Below are 17,917 nucleotides of genomic sequence, written 5' to 3'. Positions count from 1 at the left end.
CATTAACCTACAGTGTAGGTAATTGAGACTGTCGTGAACGAATTATTCCTTTAGATGATTTGAATCATGGCCAGTCTTTAAGTATGCCCATTGAGTATATATGAAAGTTTTCTTTCCTTGTACGAGGAATTGGGCAAATTTCGGATATGCGGTTGATTACCTCGTTGACAGGCAGATGGGGAGATGACAAACCTGTTGTTTGTTGATAAGTGTCAGTCCATTAACCTACAGTGTAGGTAATTGAAACTGTCCTGAACGAATTGTTCTTTAGATGATTTGAATCATGGCCAGTCTTTAAGTATGCCCACTGAGTATATGTGAAAAATTTGATAAATGATGACATAGGAAAGAATGGAGAACTGAGATCATCGAAAGTTATACCCACCACAGATTACCACTTTAAATAATGTTATAATGTCACATGAAGTCAACAGTTGCTTGTTGTTGTCGCCGACCATTTCTACATAGCCAACTCTGTTTACAAAAACACGGACAAAACACCTGCAGTTTCTCATTTTGAAACACCTCCGTATTTTCCGTAATATTCGAGATAGAACGATGAAACTCTCAGGACTGATGGAAATGCTCAAAATGCACCTACCACCTGAATGGGGTAGGCCAAAGTGATATACACTGTCCGCCACTCGCGATGGACCACCCCATTTTTACGGTAAAACATATTAGGGGGCAAAATAGGCTCAAAATTCCTCCAGATTCGTGATCAGGACTACCAACTCACTACGAATACACTCTTTTCCAGAAAATTGATTGTTTTGTTTTTCAATTGAAAATGTGATTTTGAAAGTAGTATTTCGAAAGAATTTTGAACTACATTTTTCGCCACAAAATATCCTTGTTTTTTTGTAAATGATGGGAAAATGATAATATGAACTGACATTAACCATCCTAAAACCTCACTGATTACATGTTTCCGTTCCTCTTACAAAATTACCATTTTCTCTCTCATTGAGAAGGAATAACTTTTCTGACAACAGAATAAAAAATTAATTATTTATGTGAAAACAAAAGTCTAGTTTCTCTTAAGCAATTTCGTTCATGTTTTGATGACAAAACCGAAAAAAAAATCTACTTCAATTATTACGGAAGATACGGGGGTGTTTCCATGAGAAGTAAAACAAATTCGGATTTTTCAGGACTGAAATTTTTTCAGGAAAAAAGTGTATTCGTAGTGAGTTGGTAGTCCTGATCACGAATCTGAAGGAATGTTGAGCCTATTTTGCCCTCTAATATGTTTTACCGTAAAAATGGGATGTTCCATCGCGAGTGGCGGACAGTGTATATCACTTTGAACAACCCCATTCAGGTGGTAGGTGCATTTTGAGCATTTCTATCAGTCCAGAGAGTTTCATAATTCTACCTCGAATATTACGGAAGATACGGGGGTGTTTCCATGAGAAGTGAGACACACTGTATAAGGTGAAATATAAAATTAGTATGCTTCTAAAATTGGTTTTTATGTCATTTACCATTCAGGATAATCTTTTCATAGTTTACTTCACTTTCTAATGTAGGGGTAAGTTACTTCAATACTCTAACGAATGCAATTCACACCTCCGTTTAGTTATCTAAGCGTTATCTGAGATAAAGTAATTCGTTAAACGTGAAACATATATTTCAAACCTGAATGAGATAAGTGCAGCCAGCAACAACAAAACATTAACCTCAACCCTTTTTCAGTGATATAACTTCCATTCAAAACTGCATTGTCAAGGACTTAGAAGAAAATTGCGAAGAATCTACACCAGCTAACATTATTGATGCACTGTTTCGTTTCGTGAAGAGGAGTGCTTGCAAAGACGTCAAAAGAAGAAGGAGTGTCAGTACGTTATAAAAATTATAATAAAGTGGCTGTTTTCTGTCATGCTTCAAACTGGGAATCTAGACATATTGTAACAATAAATCAGTATCAAACTACAAAGTTTTTCAGTCAAATCGTGAACATATTGCACGTTTATTTTCATTCAGTATGCATGGATCAATATCATTTCACCAAATGTTGGTGCACGTTGAATAATAATGACCTGCATGTTACTGAATTCCCCCGCCACTTCAACAGCTACGTCACAAGATTTCCAACGCAGAAGTTTTCCCACCAAATTTAGCAGGTAAATGAGTAGGATGGAATTTTATGGGGGTTTTATAATTGTAGAGTTATTTTTGGGAAAGTTTTGTCTCATATTATTTTTGTAATGACAAAAATAAACGAGTAAAAGTTAAGGGGCCATAGGACAATTGAAATTAGCCAATCATATTAATTTGTTCACCTAGCATAAATGCAGTTTATATTAGTAGAATTCAATTTCCGGGAGCATCTGATGCATACCGCATCAATGTATTTCGGTTCTGATTTCCAAAATATATCACAAGAACTAAGTTGCGAAATAGACTATCTATCGATATGTTATAAAGCTTAATGATGGTTCGAATTACTCCAAATCAGAATGGTGGATCGTACATAACATTCAATCAATCTCACAAGATTTTAGTGTTATCAATATCAACAAGTTTGAAATCAAAAATCTGAATCTTCAGAAGAAAACGAAAAGTAAATATTCGTTTTGAGGGCACCCGGCGATTTTGAAAAAATTTTTGAGTGTACTTACGTATTTTGATGCGTAAATTACGAATCCAAAAGAAAAAATCGGCCACCTCCCTTATTTACAAAGTTGCGGCCCTTCAAAGTTCGAAAAAAAACAACTTTTCAGCCTTCTTTTTCACAAGATAAACCATATAAAAATACAAGCATTTATTTACTACATAGGTCACCTTTACACGTTATTCCTCCTTAATTGACACTTTTCAATTCAACAATCAACATTTTTCTTATAAAAAACTCAATTTAAAAACGAATGCTTCTTCTGGTGACATTTTCCTATTTCTAGGTTAGTTGCTAGTGATATTTCAGAAAAAAGCGGTTGGTATTTGCCGTCGCCAACTATTTCAAATTCGTAATACACCACCAAAAACCACTTTACGATATAAAGAATGAAGGCAAAGAACATTTGAATTACTTTAGGAATATTGACAGCAACAGTCATACCAACTATGCCATTAACCTTAAAAACGTAAAATACAGAGATATATAACTAAAAAGCAGCTCCCTACATTTTTTAACATTTTTGTTGAATGAATGCTTGTGTTTTCAAATAGTGTATCTTTTGAAAAAAAAGGCTGAAAAGTTGCCCTTTTCTTGACTTTGAAGTCCGTAACTTCGTAAATAAGGGAGAGCGCCGCTTTTTTCTTTTGTAGTCGTAATCTACGCATCAAAATACTAAGTACACTCAAAAAATTTTTCAAAATCGCCGGTTGCCCTCAAAACGAAAATTTACCAAACAAAATTATGTTTGATGTATTAAATGAACAATTCATAAACAAAGAGTATTGAAAATATTACAGTCTATTATCTATTATGTTTCATTAGTCAACAATTTACAGGTTATCACATTATTATTTTCTGCAGGACACCATTCGAACACTTTTGTGTAGAGCTACTTGACAGCTCCCAATTTATGCGAAACTTTGAATATCTTAATTTTCTTCTGTCCTGTATCTTATGTGTCTCTTCTGAATGTTCTAAACACTCTGTATATTTTCGAAGTCTTCATTGTGAACAAATTACTTTTCATTTCAAATTCAATTAAATATATTATCAAGTTTTCTTTGACATCATTCCATTGCGCGAGTTGACATCGTTTTGACGATTTCTTCTTGCTGAATGGATCAATTCTTCGATTCGATTAGTAAAACCAAGCACGATTCTTCTCGACAGGAAAACTTCAGTTCGATAACTTTCCTGCCAAGGAGGTTGTGAAGGGACACGGTTTTTGGATTTAAATTATGCTTCCTGTTGAAGTTGTTAATTGTGCTTTCTGAATTGAGTGGAAATAACATTCTGGCTATCTTGTAAATTCGCCCTGGAAATTCTTGAAAAATCTGACGTCACAATAACGTTTTTCGTGAAAATTGGCGTAATTTGGGAAGTGGCCGCTACAAAACCCCGATGGGATCGTTACGTGTGGAAATCGTTAGTGAGATTGGAATGATGTAGTGAATAAATTTGATTTTGGTCTACATAGGGGGGCACGCGATTCTCAAATAGTGTTTATGTGAACCTTCGCTTTAGATTATGATGCTACATTTAAAAAAATGGAGGGGAGCAGGTAGATGAAGCTAATGAAACAGATTTCTACCAAAATTCACGAAATTTTTCATTTTTGGTGTCATTCCATTCTGAAAATTCTGTGTGGGTGGACGTTCATTCGAATGAGAAATTAAAGGAAATTTTTAGACCTGATACTACATGAATTTCATTCAATAATCCTCGAATCATTGCTTTGAGACTCCTGTGGTAGATATCGAAACCGCTTTCAGGCATTTCTCCGTCAAAGAAGTTCAACAAAAACTGTTTTAGTAGTAGTTATTTGCAATAGACTGTTATACTTTTTTCATAACACATCATCTACCCTCTAATGAAATCGAATAAGTATAAAATATACGTCACATAATATCCATGACTGTTCATTCATTCAATGGTTATTCAGCTAAGCTATGTCATGTATGCGAGGAATAAATTGAAGGAAACGACATAGACATAGTGGTAGACCATAACCATTTTACGGAAGAGTTCAGAGGGTGGACGCATCAAGCATGTAACATCCTGTACAAAAATCAATAATAAATCAAATCTTTCTCCACAATATGAGCCGATACTATGCAAACGTCATAGTCAAAACGAGGAATTATGTATATTTTGCCGATCAAAAATTAGAAATGTGGAACTTTTGAATTGATCAAATTGAAAAAAAAACACCTGACTCACTTGAAATTTGGGTCTACCTAGGTGAGTTTGAAATTCATTAAAAATCATCCAGTTGAGATATAACATTCATTTATCATATCGGTCAACCCAAATCTCATCTCCAAAGTTTTTTGGTTTAGCAATGTTCATGATACACTACATATATTCGATGTGTGTATGTGTGTGCCAATAATACGAATAATAACCCAAACAAACATCGAAGACTTTTATATTATGGAAAAAACCGCCGTCCAAAGATATTACAGGAAATGAACAAAAATGAATTGCAGTAAGAACTAGATTCAATGTCATCATCCTGCAGTAGTTATTCAAAAACCACTCCCTCGGATAGTCAACAGGATCTTCCTAATATAGTACCTGCAATTGCTAAGAGGCCAACTGGCAAGTATTAACTCATTGCACCAACATCTGCAAACAAATAGTCCTCACATTCTGGCACTCACAGAAACCAAAGTCAGTGCTTTAACAAACCCTGTCAATTTTGTATATCTTGGCTATAATTTCCACTCCCGATTAAGAAGTAACTGTAGAATATCAGAATATACGTAGCGATATCTCCTGTCAACGAGAGGAAATACTGAAACCCCAAAACTTTGCTGTTATGTGGTTCAAAATAATATCACAAAAGATCACTAAATTCACATGCAGCGTTTATCGACTACCCAGTGACAAACAATATAGAACACTAATCTCTTCACTTACAAACACCATTGACTTTCTGCAAATCAATCATCCCAGTGCCGATATTTCCATATTCCGTCGAATGCCTCAAATTTTAAAATATCAACGACGAACAAGGTTGCGTAGCTGGAGGTTTTTGCAATAAACAGCGGACTTACTCAGGTTATAAATGAGCCAACCAGGATTCCTCACCGTGATGGAGATTATGCCAGTCTTCTGGATTTATATCTAACAACTATTCCAGAAATTTACACAGATCTTCTGATCACAAACTCATTCCAATATTGACTGAATTGCTGATGAATGTTGGGGAACAATCTTAGCCGCGCAAAGTTCAGCATTACAGATCTGCTGAGTGGGAGGATCTTCAAGAACATTTTCGTAATTTTCACTTGCTAGATGTTTGTTTCAGCTCTGAAACTTCTGAAGTCACGGAAGAATCTCGCCTACCGACAGTGGCGTTAAAATCCCAGTGTCGAAAACCGAACTAAGTTTGTTGACGCTCGCAACAGCTGCAAACTTAGAATAAATGAAAGCAAAAAACTTTACAATCCGAGAATTGGGGATAAACTGCTTGCCAATCCCAATGGGTCTAGATCCCTCTGGTCGGTAGCCAAAGCTGTTAATCAAAACAAAATCCACAATTCCACCACTAACACAAGCAGATGGTTCAATTGCAACAACATCCATAGAAAAAGCAAATATACTAACTGAACAATTTGCATCCCACTCCACAATTGAGTTGCATACCCTGAAGCTGCTGGATTCCATCCAGAAAAAACCATCCGGCTGATTGGAGATGCAAACATCACTTGCAACCTTGACAGTCTGGAACATCGAAGAAAAGTTGGAGATTTGTCACTCTTCTATAGATACTTTCAAGGGAGGTGTTGAAGTGACTTGGCACATTTGATTCTACCAAGAGCGGTACATATCCGAAATACGCGTTTTGAGATTCAACTCATTATACCTCAAACTTCACTGTTCAAGAACTCTTTAATTTGGAGAACCGCGTTTATGTGGTGTAACGAAGTTACTAATTTCTCCAGTGGTACGTCAGGTAGAAATAGCTTTTTTATTTTTGTGTTTATATTATTGCTCCGTTATTTATTTAACCCCGACTGAATGAATACCTTCCTCGATCAAATTGCCACTCTATCGCGATAGAAATCCCAGGTCGCCAATGCGAACCGCCACTCTATAGCGATAGGAAACTGTACTATGCCAGGTCGCCAATGAGATTTGAAAATCATACGTTATTTGTTGATACACCGTACCACCCATGGAGGGCACAACTCTCCCATCACCGGACACCGCCGTAGAACTTTATTTCAAATAATCTCAAGAGTATCCACCAAGGCAGTTCAGTTGAGTTCAGTTGACTTTTAGTCTCAGTTCCAGTTCCAGCTTCGCTCGAGTCCGAGCCCCGATAAATAAATGCAAACCGGTAGACAAAAAAACAGCAGGTACCCAGGATTCGAACCCAGGACGGCAATTAAAGCTTGCCATACTGGCTACAGTTGATTTAGTCAATACCACAGAGCCAGAGACCTTCTTCATTGACGCACACCACGCCGAAAGCTGGCGCCCGTGGCAACCCGTAAACTGAACTCGACGTCGAAGTGACTCGTAACGCGTAAAGAGCGTTACAGTGGTATAATCTTCCTGAGAACGCTTTTCCAAATGGATTTAATACCCAGCGATTCAAATCTAATGTGAATCACTACTTTTGCACAGGCACCGCTCTTAGAGCGCCTTAAAGATTTCCCTTTAGTGCTTGTGTTTTGTCTCAAAGAAAAATGGAATGATTGCAACATTCTATATAAAGAGTACGATCACGCGCCAAATGTGCGTGATCGTACTCTTTATATAGTGATAAACTCTATTGATTAGTTTTTCCTTATGGATTTTCATCAAATATCTGCCAGTTCTATTGAACATTTATATTAGTATGGATAGATAGATGTAGTGAAACGAATGAAGATCATTGGAGCAGAGGCCTTATGAATCGTGTATGAAATAAAGAAAAGAAAAATGACAGAACATGGGAATGAATGTAAGAAATGTATATAGAACAGACTATATACCCGAGATACGTTGAAAAATCTGTTTATCCGTTAACCAGCTTTAGCTCCATACAAACAACAACCTTCAGAAGTCGGAACAACTGAGACATAAGCATCAAAGGTGTAAACTTTCTTCTTGAGATTACTAGCACGGATCAGACGATAAGTAATGAATACTCATCGCCCCAAAGTTGTATCCACAACTACGGTTGATTCTTAAGTGGACTCACTAACCAACCAGCTCCGTCTGGAAAAACATATTGGCATTTGTTTTCGATTTTTCAAATTCAGTTTTTGAAGTTACCTGAATATGCTATCATTAAAGGATCATTTTCAGGTCTTTTCCCCAATAGGGTTCGTAGTCTGATGGAATGCCAGTCGACGCTTGAAAGTAGGCAGTTTGAGACTCTTGAAGAGACCAGTGACGAGACCTGGGAAGTATGCAGATCAAGGCCCCAGCGTCAAGTTACAAAATCTTTGCAGCATGTCATCACCTGAGGAATATTCAGATTGAGACCTTAGTGTAGTTATACTTGCTTGATAATGGCTTCAAAGTCGAATCCGAAACGTCGATTTTCATTCATCCATACTATAACATTTTCCTTATCAGATCTTAAGACAATTCAATTTGTAATATGTTTCAGGAAATTTTCTATGAAAAATAGATGAGAATGTTTCGAAATAATACCTTCAACGTGGACTTTATGTAATGTTATTTTGTATCAATTTCCATCTTGAATCATTTCATTAGTTTTCTGTTTATAGTAAGTAACACAAAAATTAAACATTCCGTTTCTATCGTTGGTAAATGATCAACATGAAGAAAATGTTTTGATATCAGATATTCAGTTCAATGTTTCACCAAATATTCCATTTATGAAAAAATATAGTATAGAAAATACCAAACGCCTAGAAAATCATTATAGAGGTTACAATGAAACCAGTAATTTCGCCCGGTGCGAGATTCACGAATCGTTTCTGTGATTATGTCGTTACGAAAGTAATTGTTTGAAATTTTTCATTGTATGAGATTTGCAGACGTCTTAAAAACCATCATATGACCGATGTTTTGCAAATTCAATATTGAAAGGAATATGACTTTAAATTAATTCAGCCTTCTATTTATTCATATTATTGTAGAATGTGTTCGTTCACAGGTTTGAAAAGGCAACTGAGGAGTACATTTTCAAAAACTCAAGAGACTTTTGCATCAAGCGACATACTCATCAAGCTGAGAGATTTATGTAAGAAAAATGGTAATGAAGGATCTTTCGACATGATCAAAGTAAGTATATTCGTTATCACAATGTTCTGAAAATGTGGCATGAGTACTCCAAAAATGATACCATAAATCAACAATCAACGAAAAAATATTACTGGAGTTTTTTCCCAACACCAAAACGTTATTTCAACACCTCATTCCGAGCGGTAGACATTTCTGTTCATCCCCAGCCACTACCTTAGATTGAGGTAAGTACTACTGTCCAGCCACGAGATTGGTTTTTGTTTTTGTTCTTTCTGTTTTTGTGTTGTTTCATTCATGTTTGTTCCCACGAACAGCAAGGAAAGAGTTGGACACTTCTGGCAGAGCCCCGCATTACCACAGGTAGGCTGATTACAATGAGGTTTCGCTCAGTTCCCAAAGGAGATTGTTCGTGACCGCATATCACCCTGCGGCCATTCAGCTGTCAGCACGATTCCTTACACCTTAGCTTGGGTAGGCTGGTCCACGATGGAATGTTTTGCAAAGGCTTTTAGGGAGTTTTAGTTCCCCCAACTCTACTCATTTCTGCCACTGACCAGGAGTCCGGCGACCCCGTCCATAAGGCCACACTGGCTTACCGGAGAGGGCCTCCAGTCCCCTGGCTGATCCGCCACCTGGGGACATGCCCGATAGGTAGCCCAACCCACGGTTGGTACCCGGGGTTGTTTTGACGTGAGAAAGCATAATGTCGTATTTATTTATTTCAAATGATCCTTACTTTTCTGCCAGTAAACTTTTGGTACTTTTCATGAAAAAACTTAATTTCCACACCTTTTCAAAGTAAAGAAGGATCACTTCCTCAACAACACTGGAGGTGATCTTTTTCGACATATTTACAATTTTCTATATCAATTCATATTAGGTCAGGTTAGGTTAGGTCCAAAGTGAGTGGGACTATTCGACCCTCCACCGCAACTCGCAAGGGTTTATTGTGGCTCACACCTATTCACATTCAATCAAATGAACCCAGTCGATTAGTTTGTATGGTGAGTGGTCTTTCAGGTCAGATGGTCCCCAACGGGGCAGGCACAAAGTATATGCTCTGCTATTTCATCATTGATGAGGTAGTCGGATAGTCAAGGTGGTCACCTAGATCTACACTGCAATAATAAGACCTATGTTAACGTATGGAGCCATTGCATGGGGACCGAAAGTCCTACAAGCAACGGCCATCCAAAAATTATATGAAATACATCGACTGGCTTGTTTAAACATCACAGGAACCATGAGAACAACACCAACCGCGGCAATGGAATTAATCACGGGTCTGACCCCTCTGGATCTGTACGTTAAGGAGGTAGCGTTAATGGCCATGGTACGATTGCGCACGGCTGGTGTAAACCTCGAAGTAGGAATGGGTCAATTGAGGCTGGGCCTATGGCGAGAAGCGCTTACTGCGCAACCTCTGCTGCAGGCAACAAGTGATGCAATTGAACCCAAGTTTGTGTTTAATAAACTCTACACAATACAAATTAAGCAGAACACAGAGTCAGATGCTACAAATGCAATACGGATTTATACAGACGGCTCAAAAACCAAAGAAGGCTCAGGATGTGGAGTGTACTCCAGATCACTAAGCCTGAGGATTAAGTGGGGAATGGGAAGAAATACCAGCGTGGCCCAAACAGAACTGGCTGGTATCTCAATCGCCACAAAAGAAATAACCTAGAAAGGAATTTCTGGCAAAAACATAACAATCTGCACTGATAGCAGACAAGCACTATTAGCCTTGAACAGACACCGTGTTACTTCAGGGCTAGCACTAGAGTGCCACCAAGATTTAGCCAAAGCCTCGGTAGATAATAACATTATCCTGAGGTGAGTTACGTTTATGCCTCAGCAGTGATGTGGTTCGTAAGGCATTCTCGTATTTTGAAACCAATTTTATATTGAATAACTCTTTTACAACTTTTACGTTTCACACACTAAAAGATTCACTTTTCTCAATGCTTTGATAAAAATTGTAAATGCAGGTTACAAGTGACAAAACTGGAATGATTAATATAATTTCTAAACTATATTTATAATATGATCCAAATAATAGAACACTGTGTCTATGAGATAATTTACGGTACGAAAGATAATTCACGGCAGAAAGCAAGTCAGCATAGATAAATCCCGGTAGATGTTGGGGTTGCAATTTGTACAACTACAGGTGGCAGGACCGGACTCAGGAACGTAACTGGTGGGTTAAAGGGCACGACAGGAGTGAAGGTAATCGCATTGCCGACTCTTTAGCCAAGGAAGCGGCTGGACTAAGAATTTTAGGACCCAGTGGCACCCACGGCCTGATGACTTCGACAATTGCGGAACTAGTCAAATGTTACACCCATGCTCAATCTTTGGAGAGATGGGATGGAATCAAAGGATGTAATCTTGTCAGGAACACCTTGGGCGACCCTGGGAAGCTGGCGCCAAAGAAATATCTGGCGATGACCAGGAAAAATCTAGTAGGATTTCTGGCTAGCCATTGTCAACTTAAGAAACACCTCCATAATATGGGGCTAGTAGACACACCTCTATGCAGGATGTGTGAACAGGAAGATGAGACTGTCAGACATGTCCTGTGCGAGTGCCCGGAGTTATCGCCAATGAGAGAGAGTGTGTTCGGCAAGTCTTGGCCTACACCTGCCGATATAAAGGAGATGTCTCCCAGCGACCTGTCCACCTTCCTGGAAAGGACAGGATGGACGATGACCTAGGAGGACAACTCCTCGGGAGTTGAGAAGCTCTCGCTCCTGATCTAAATTTACAGGAAGGTCAGTTGGAGTCGTAAACTCGACATCCATCTCCTCTGTAGACTCGCTCCTGATCTAAATCTACAAGGAGGTTAGTTGGAGTCATAAGCTCGACATCCATCTCCTCTGTAGACCCAGAGTCAGAAAGAATTTTTAAGTTTACTCTGTCCATAAAAGTCCCACGAGTAGCTATGGAAAGAAGGTCAATCACGGCAGAGTCCTGCATTACCGTGACAACGCTGCGACGAGAGGGCGCCCGGTATCTCGAAGGTTCCGTTGAGACAGCTGATAGGCTCCGTGTCATTCATCCTCTTGGCACGGATACAAACATTTGAGGATTGAGCCATCATTGGGATGCCATTCAGTTAGGGAATAACGTAACCATAGGTGACTATGGCATTCCCGTATCCAGCGGGGCTACGTGGAAGCAGGCATCCGATGGCCGGTTTGTTCAACCCCCACATCCCAAGCCAATGCACTCGCCGAAAACAACATGTTCAGTGGTTCAGGCTGTGAAAAATGAACAAGAACAGTCAACTCATATTACTCATCTCCTAAGGCTTTAAGTGAAGTTGCTGAGAACATTACAAAAATCAAGTATGTGATGAATCTCGTCAAAATCAACAACTTGTTGATAAAAAATGTTTATTGAAAAACCATTCGTTTTCGAGATACAAATTTTTGAAATTTTCAACAGAAAGAAAGGAAATATTTGATATCATTATGAATATTATATTATGAACACTACTGAACTAATTATCATGATAACGAAATATGGGTTACCTATAACTTACTTACTCACGCACAAGTTCTATATTTCATTCAAAATTTCCTCTTTCAAGAATTCTTCTGTCGGAGTTTTGATGTGCTTGGGAAATTATAAAATGTTCAACACACCCATAAATGAGTTGGATGCTGCTTTAGTGAGATGTACAGCAGATATAAGAAGAATATCTCTGGATTGTTTGTCAGACTCCCAAAAATATTACCCAGATTTTGTCCTTCAGATCCTACGGAATCTCTTGCGATTTGCCTACGAAAATTCCGACTTTATACAAGGTATGTATGTCAATTCATAATATTTTTGTTAAAACCCATATTCAAATTTCAAACTTGACTTGAATGTATGTTTGTGGAATCTTGACATTTAAATTTGACCCATTTGCCGGTGTCCGATTGAGTTGAAATTTCTCATACTGGTCCAGTCCCTATGACAATTCCTGTTTATGATAAGCATGACGTGATGCTGCTGTCAGGATTGGCTCCAGACGAGGGAACTCCTCAACGGTTAACAGTAGGGACACAAAATTTTGCACACCCATTAGGGTAGGATGACAGTTAGTGGGAACACCATGAAATTGCTGCCACATCCACAGGGTTTGCTCCAAATCAGAGAACTCGTCAAGTCAAAGGTCGGCAGTAGAGAGAAATTAAAAAAGTGCTATAAAAATTTTAACATGACTGGTGAAAAGTTTCATTCCCTTGGCTATTTTTTTAAACAAACGTCAGTACCTTCAATTTTGAAAAAGCAGACACAACTCAAAAACTGCAATGAGTGTTATTAAAATTACTAGAGTTGAAATAACATTAAAATTTCAATATTCAGTATTTACAGATTATTTATAAACACTAACTAGGGCAGTAAGGATGCTTACTCACGTTGAATAAAAATTTTAAGTAGGTTTTGACAAACAAAATGCATGCTATGGTAGTGTCTAGTTGTTGATTCACTTGTCAAATTTTTAACAGTTATTGTTGTAACAATGTTGTCTCTTCAGGAAAGAACAGAAATAGTTTTAATATGTGGTGAGAATACACCATACTGGCAAGTAGCTAACATTTTTAATGAACGGCATCCAGGAAAAAATGTTCAACATACTACTGTGTCGAAATTCAGAGAAATAGGATCCGTAGCAAATCAATTTAAGAAAAAACACACTCCAAGTCAATATGATGAGGAGGCCCAACTTAACATTTGTTTAAAAGTTATTGAACACGATATTATAAAAAATACCGATTACAAGAGAGAAAGTGGGCCCAAGAAAATCCCAATTTCATAGTTGAATGTGGTGATCAGTATTCCTTTAAAACTAATGCTTGGTGTGGGATACTTAATGACCAAATAATTGGGCCATTTTTCTTTAGGGAAAATTTATCATCCGTCGGTTATCTCAACCTTTTATATAATGAGGTTAGTGAATTTTTAGATAATATGCTTTTAAATATTAAATACGACCTATGGTATCAGCTTGATGGCGCACCAATACATCACACGGTTGTTGTATAACAGTCCCTCCAACAAATGTTCAGAGGCAAAGTTATTGGACGTAACTAGGAACATTATTGGCCACCTAGATCACCCGACTTGACGCCTTTAGAATTTTTCTTGTGGTGTTACCTGAAGCAAAAAGTGTACCGAAGTAGACCATTTACTGACATACAACATGTGGAAAATACCTTTCGCGAGTGCTGTGCAAATATAAATCCCCGATTTATTAAAAATGCAGTTACAGATGTCAGTAGAAGGACCATAATTTTTATTGAACGTGGAGGACGACATACTGAAATGAAGGCTATAAGTGTTTGACAACCTCATTTAGATCAATAAGTAATTTTTTGTACCCATTTCTATTTTCTGTAATATTATTGTTGTTTGAAATTTATAATAATAATAATAGTTCTATCGAAATTATTTGCATTTTTTTTAGTTGCCTCTGCTTTTTCGAAATCTAAGGTTTGTTAAAGAAAATAGCCAAATGATTGAAACTTTGCACCAGTCATTTCAAAATTTTTATAGCAAATTTTTAATTTCTCTCTAAAAATGTCCGTATAAGTAAAAATGTATCAGAGAAGTTAAACTCCATGGTGAGTTTGTTATGTACACATGAATTGATGACAAATAACCGAACTTGATTTTTAAAATAAAGGGGATATCTGTCAAAAATAAGCAAAACGTTAACTTCATCCTAACTTCATCAAGTAACTTTTTGTTGAATTCGATCTAGAAATGCACTTTTTCAATTTTTTTCAAAAAAAAAGTTGAATTTAACAAACACTGAACGTCAGTGGGTCGCAGTTGGCCACATCATTTTGAGTTAAATTTAAAGCACAAACAAGTGCCGAAGTTAAACTTCATTGAAACTTTTCGAAAAAAAAGTTTCCCATATGGTGCGCACATGTTATATTTTCCTAAAAAAGATGTGATATTTAGTTTTAGATTATTTTTTAGTATTTATAAACGTGTCTGTATCCTATTAGTTAAGTAAATTCTTCAAAATGGGTGTGAACAAGAATTTATTTTGTTATGATTTTATTCTGTTTGTTTCGTTTTGATATTTTAGTCTACAAATAAATATGACTTCTAAAGTTCAGGTTTTTGCTTTATTGCAAGCACCTGCCTACCTTCAAAAAAAATAATAAAAAAACATGATCCAAAATGCCTTGAGGGGCGCCAAAATCCTTTTTTGAACACAGGCGCCAGTAGCCCTTACGGGGGCCCTGGCCTTATTTATATATTTTTCATATTTTCATGTATCACGCACAAAATTTTTTTGCTTCAGTGATTAGTATGTTTTTTTTCAAAATGTGTTGTAATTAATAAACGTGTTGCGATTTGTGTTTTAATAATAATAATGATAGTATCGTTTTTATTATTTCATAACCAAAACAAAAAACACAACATAACTTTTTATGGAAAATAAACATTATTATTATTAATATCATCTCGAAAAGTGGTTATTATTTCAACCAAGGCAGTACTCAGTACGTTACATGGAAATAATAATGATAATACACTACAATTTTCATATTATTCATAAATACAACATAAAAGTACATAGAAAACTTTTTTTCAGGAAGAACAGCTGAATGGGAACATGCCATATGTTTGAATGAGCTACATCGCAAAGATAATAGAAATAAGATATTTGAATGTTTCGAAAAAGTTAGTAAAAATAACGAATGTGAGGAGGGATTTTATATACCACCCAAAGATGAGCTATGCAGGTGAGTGAATATGATACTAACATACTGAACGAAAGCTGTAATATACCAAGAATGGTACATATCAGAAATACGCGACAGACTGTGGCTGCTCATCGTTTTGAGGTTCAACTCAGTACACCTCGAACTGTTCAAGAACTCTTTCAATTGGAGAACTGCGTTTGTGTGAATTGCTAATTTCGCACCACTCTCAGAGCACTTCAAAGATTTATAATGATGATAATAATAATATTTATTTGTAGTTTCTTTTTACATATGAATACAATAAATATTCAATCTATAAAATTAATTTGAAAAATCTATAAATGAGGCTAGAAACAACATGTACCGGAAGGGTACTGTTTATTTTAGTTCTAGCCTTGAAGAAAAGAATACTAAACTAGAGAAAAAACCAAAGAAAAAAGAAGAGAAAAAAATAGAGCAAGGAAAAGAGAGGGAAGAGGGAGAGAAAACATGTTAAATGTTATTGCTGAAAATGTTTCAGAAGTATAAAATCTATGAAATCAATGACTTTCTGAATGAGCAGTGATGAGATATTTTTTGTAACAGCACTTAAATGAAGAAACTTTACTATAATCTGTTCAGAAATGAGAGAGCATACACCAATATATATATATATATATATATATATATATATATATATATATATATATATATATATATATATATATTATATCAAAACGTAGCTAAAGGTTACATCTATCCAGTGGAGAAGTTGGTTACTTGCGATTGCATTAATCAAAAGCACAAATTTGACAAACAATCAGTAACTCATAATCTGTGTAGGGGAAAAAGTTATCAGGCAGTAGAACAGAAAAAGTGACAAAAAGCTCAAGGAGATAATAAGCTAGTTTGCGTTAGTCCAATGAATATAGGCTAAAACAATTTTTATGCACACCAAACTTTTTGACACGAACAAATATGTCTTTCAAGTGCTGTAAATCCAAAATATTGAGTTATTATGTCTGCAAAACATGTCTGGGTATTTATCACAAAAGTTGCTTGGCAAAAAAAAAAAGATAATATCCGATTTTTGAGTGGAAACACCATTACCTGCTGTAAAGACGACTCTATTGTTGATGAAATAGAGGAAACCAGTATTCTGGAAAAAACAATTCAAGACATGAGTAAAGATAGCATAGCGAGAGAAAAACACATCCAAAAACTGAAAGAAGATCATGAATCTTTTTTACAAGAAGCTGTGAAATCAGAGGCAGAAATGAATCTATTAGTCCAGCAACAAAAAGACATTATTAGGGAAATGGAAGACAAGATTAAGAGACTCCAGGAAGAGATTGATAGACATAGAGTAGAAACAAAAAACTTCGGTACACAAACAATAAATGAAGAAATTAAACAGAATCCCACCCAAATGCCAATAAATATATCCGAAAATCTAAATAGAAATAATCTTAGAAATACCTCTGTACAACCAACTTGGTTCTCTGATACTGCAAACGGATGTTCGGAAGCTGAGTGCAAAAATAGCAAATTAAAGGCAGAAACGAATGTTAAAAAACGAAAAATGATTTTTGTATCGGGTGAAAATGGGAGAAACATGGCAGAATACCTCAAGAGACTAGATGGTGACAAACGTTTTTTGATTCAGTCTATTTTGAAACCAAATTGCTGGGATAGAGAGCTGATTGACACTACACTCGAGATCAGTAGATATCTAAATAAAGACGATATCATCATTCTGTGGCTAAAAAACTACATCTCGAACCTAGGAATCCTGAAGAAGATATTCTCAGACATGGCCATGTTACCTCAAATAATCTTCATAACAGAACCTTACAGATACGATGTGAGAAATATAAATAGGGTAATATATGATAGTAACTTGGCACTGAAGAAATACTTACACCAAGTGAAAATGCCACACAACATAGTAGAAAGCAATGGAGTGCTCAGAATATCAAATTATAATACTGATGGTTACTCAATTAAAACATCAGGTAAATGGTTTTTATGTAAAACTCTATTACTTCACGCAGAAACCCATTTTACTTCCACCCAAAAAACCAGCAAAACGGATAATCCATCTGTAAACACATACGCGTCGACAGACATGCAAACTGACACCAATCATTCTCACCCAATAAATGGTAAAGAGCAACCAACCATCAGTGATGTAAATACTGAACTCATATACCCGAGATTGTCCCAGATATCGTTTTCCACATACCAGCCAGCAAATGATGACCAAGATGTAAGTAATGATCATATCTACCCTAAATTATCCCAGACATCGTTTTTCTCTGGACAGTCGAAAAACACTGGCCAAGATTCTCTCACTTCGTTAGCTGAGGAAATGCGAAACTAT

General features: G+C 36.6%; 1 protein-coding gene across 1 annotated transcript in view; it reads left to right on the top strand.

Annotated features, from left to right (window-relative positions):
* Nucleotides 1-17,917, top strand: part of LOC111508663 (uncharacterized) — a 51,900-nt gene that overhangs the window by 26,071 nt on the left and 7,912 nt on the right. Inside the window, exons 5-8 of the mRNA XM_074170161.1 lie at nucleotides 1,699-1,841; nucleotides 8,745-8,872; nucleotides 12,432-12,648; nucleotides 15,444-15,594. Coding sequence (XP_074026262.1) covers nucleotides 1,699-1,841; nucleotides 8,745-8,872; nucleotides 12,432-12,648; nucleotides 15,444-15,594 — 639 coding nt within the window. The remainder of the gene's footprint in view (nucleotides 1-1,698; nucleotides 1,842-8,744; nucleotides 8,873-12,431; nucleotides 12,649-15,443; nucleotides 15,595-17,917) is intronic.

The sequence above is a fragment of the Leptinotarsa decemlineata genome, unplaced genomic scaffold, assembly GCF_025532065.1.
Source record: "Leptinotarsa decemlineata unplaced genomic scaffold, Ldec_3_MD MMD2_P_RNA_scaffold_7, whole genome shotgun sequence".
Classification (NCBI taxonomy): domain Eukaryota; kingdom Metazoa; phylum Arthropoda; class Insecta; order Coleoptera; family Chrysomelidae; genus Leptinotarsa; species Leptinotarsa decemlineata.
Note: the sequence above shows the minus strand (reverse complement) of the source record. Positions and strands in the feature narration are given on the sequence as shown.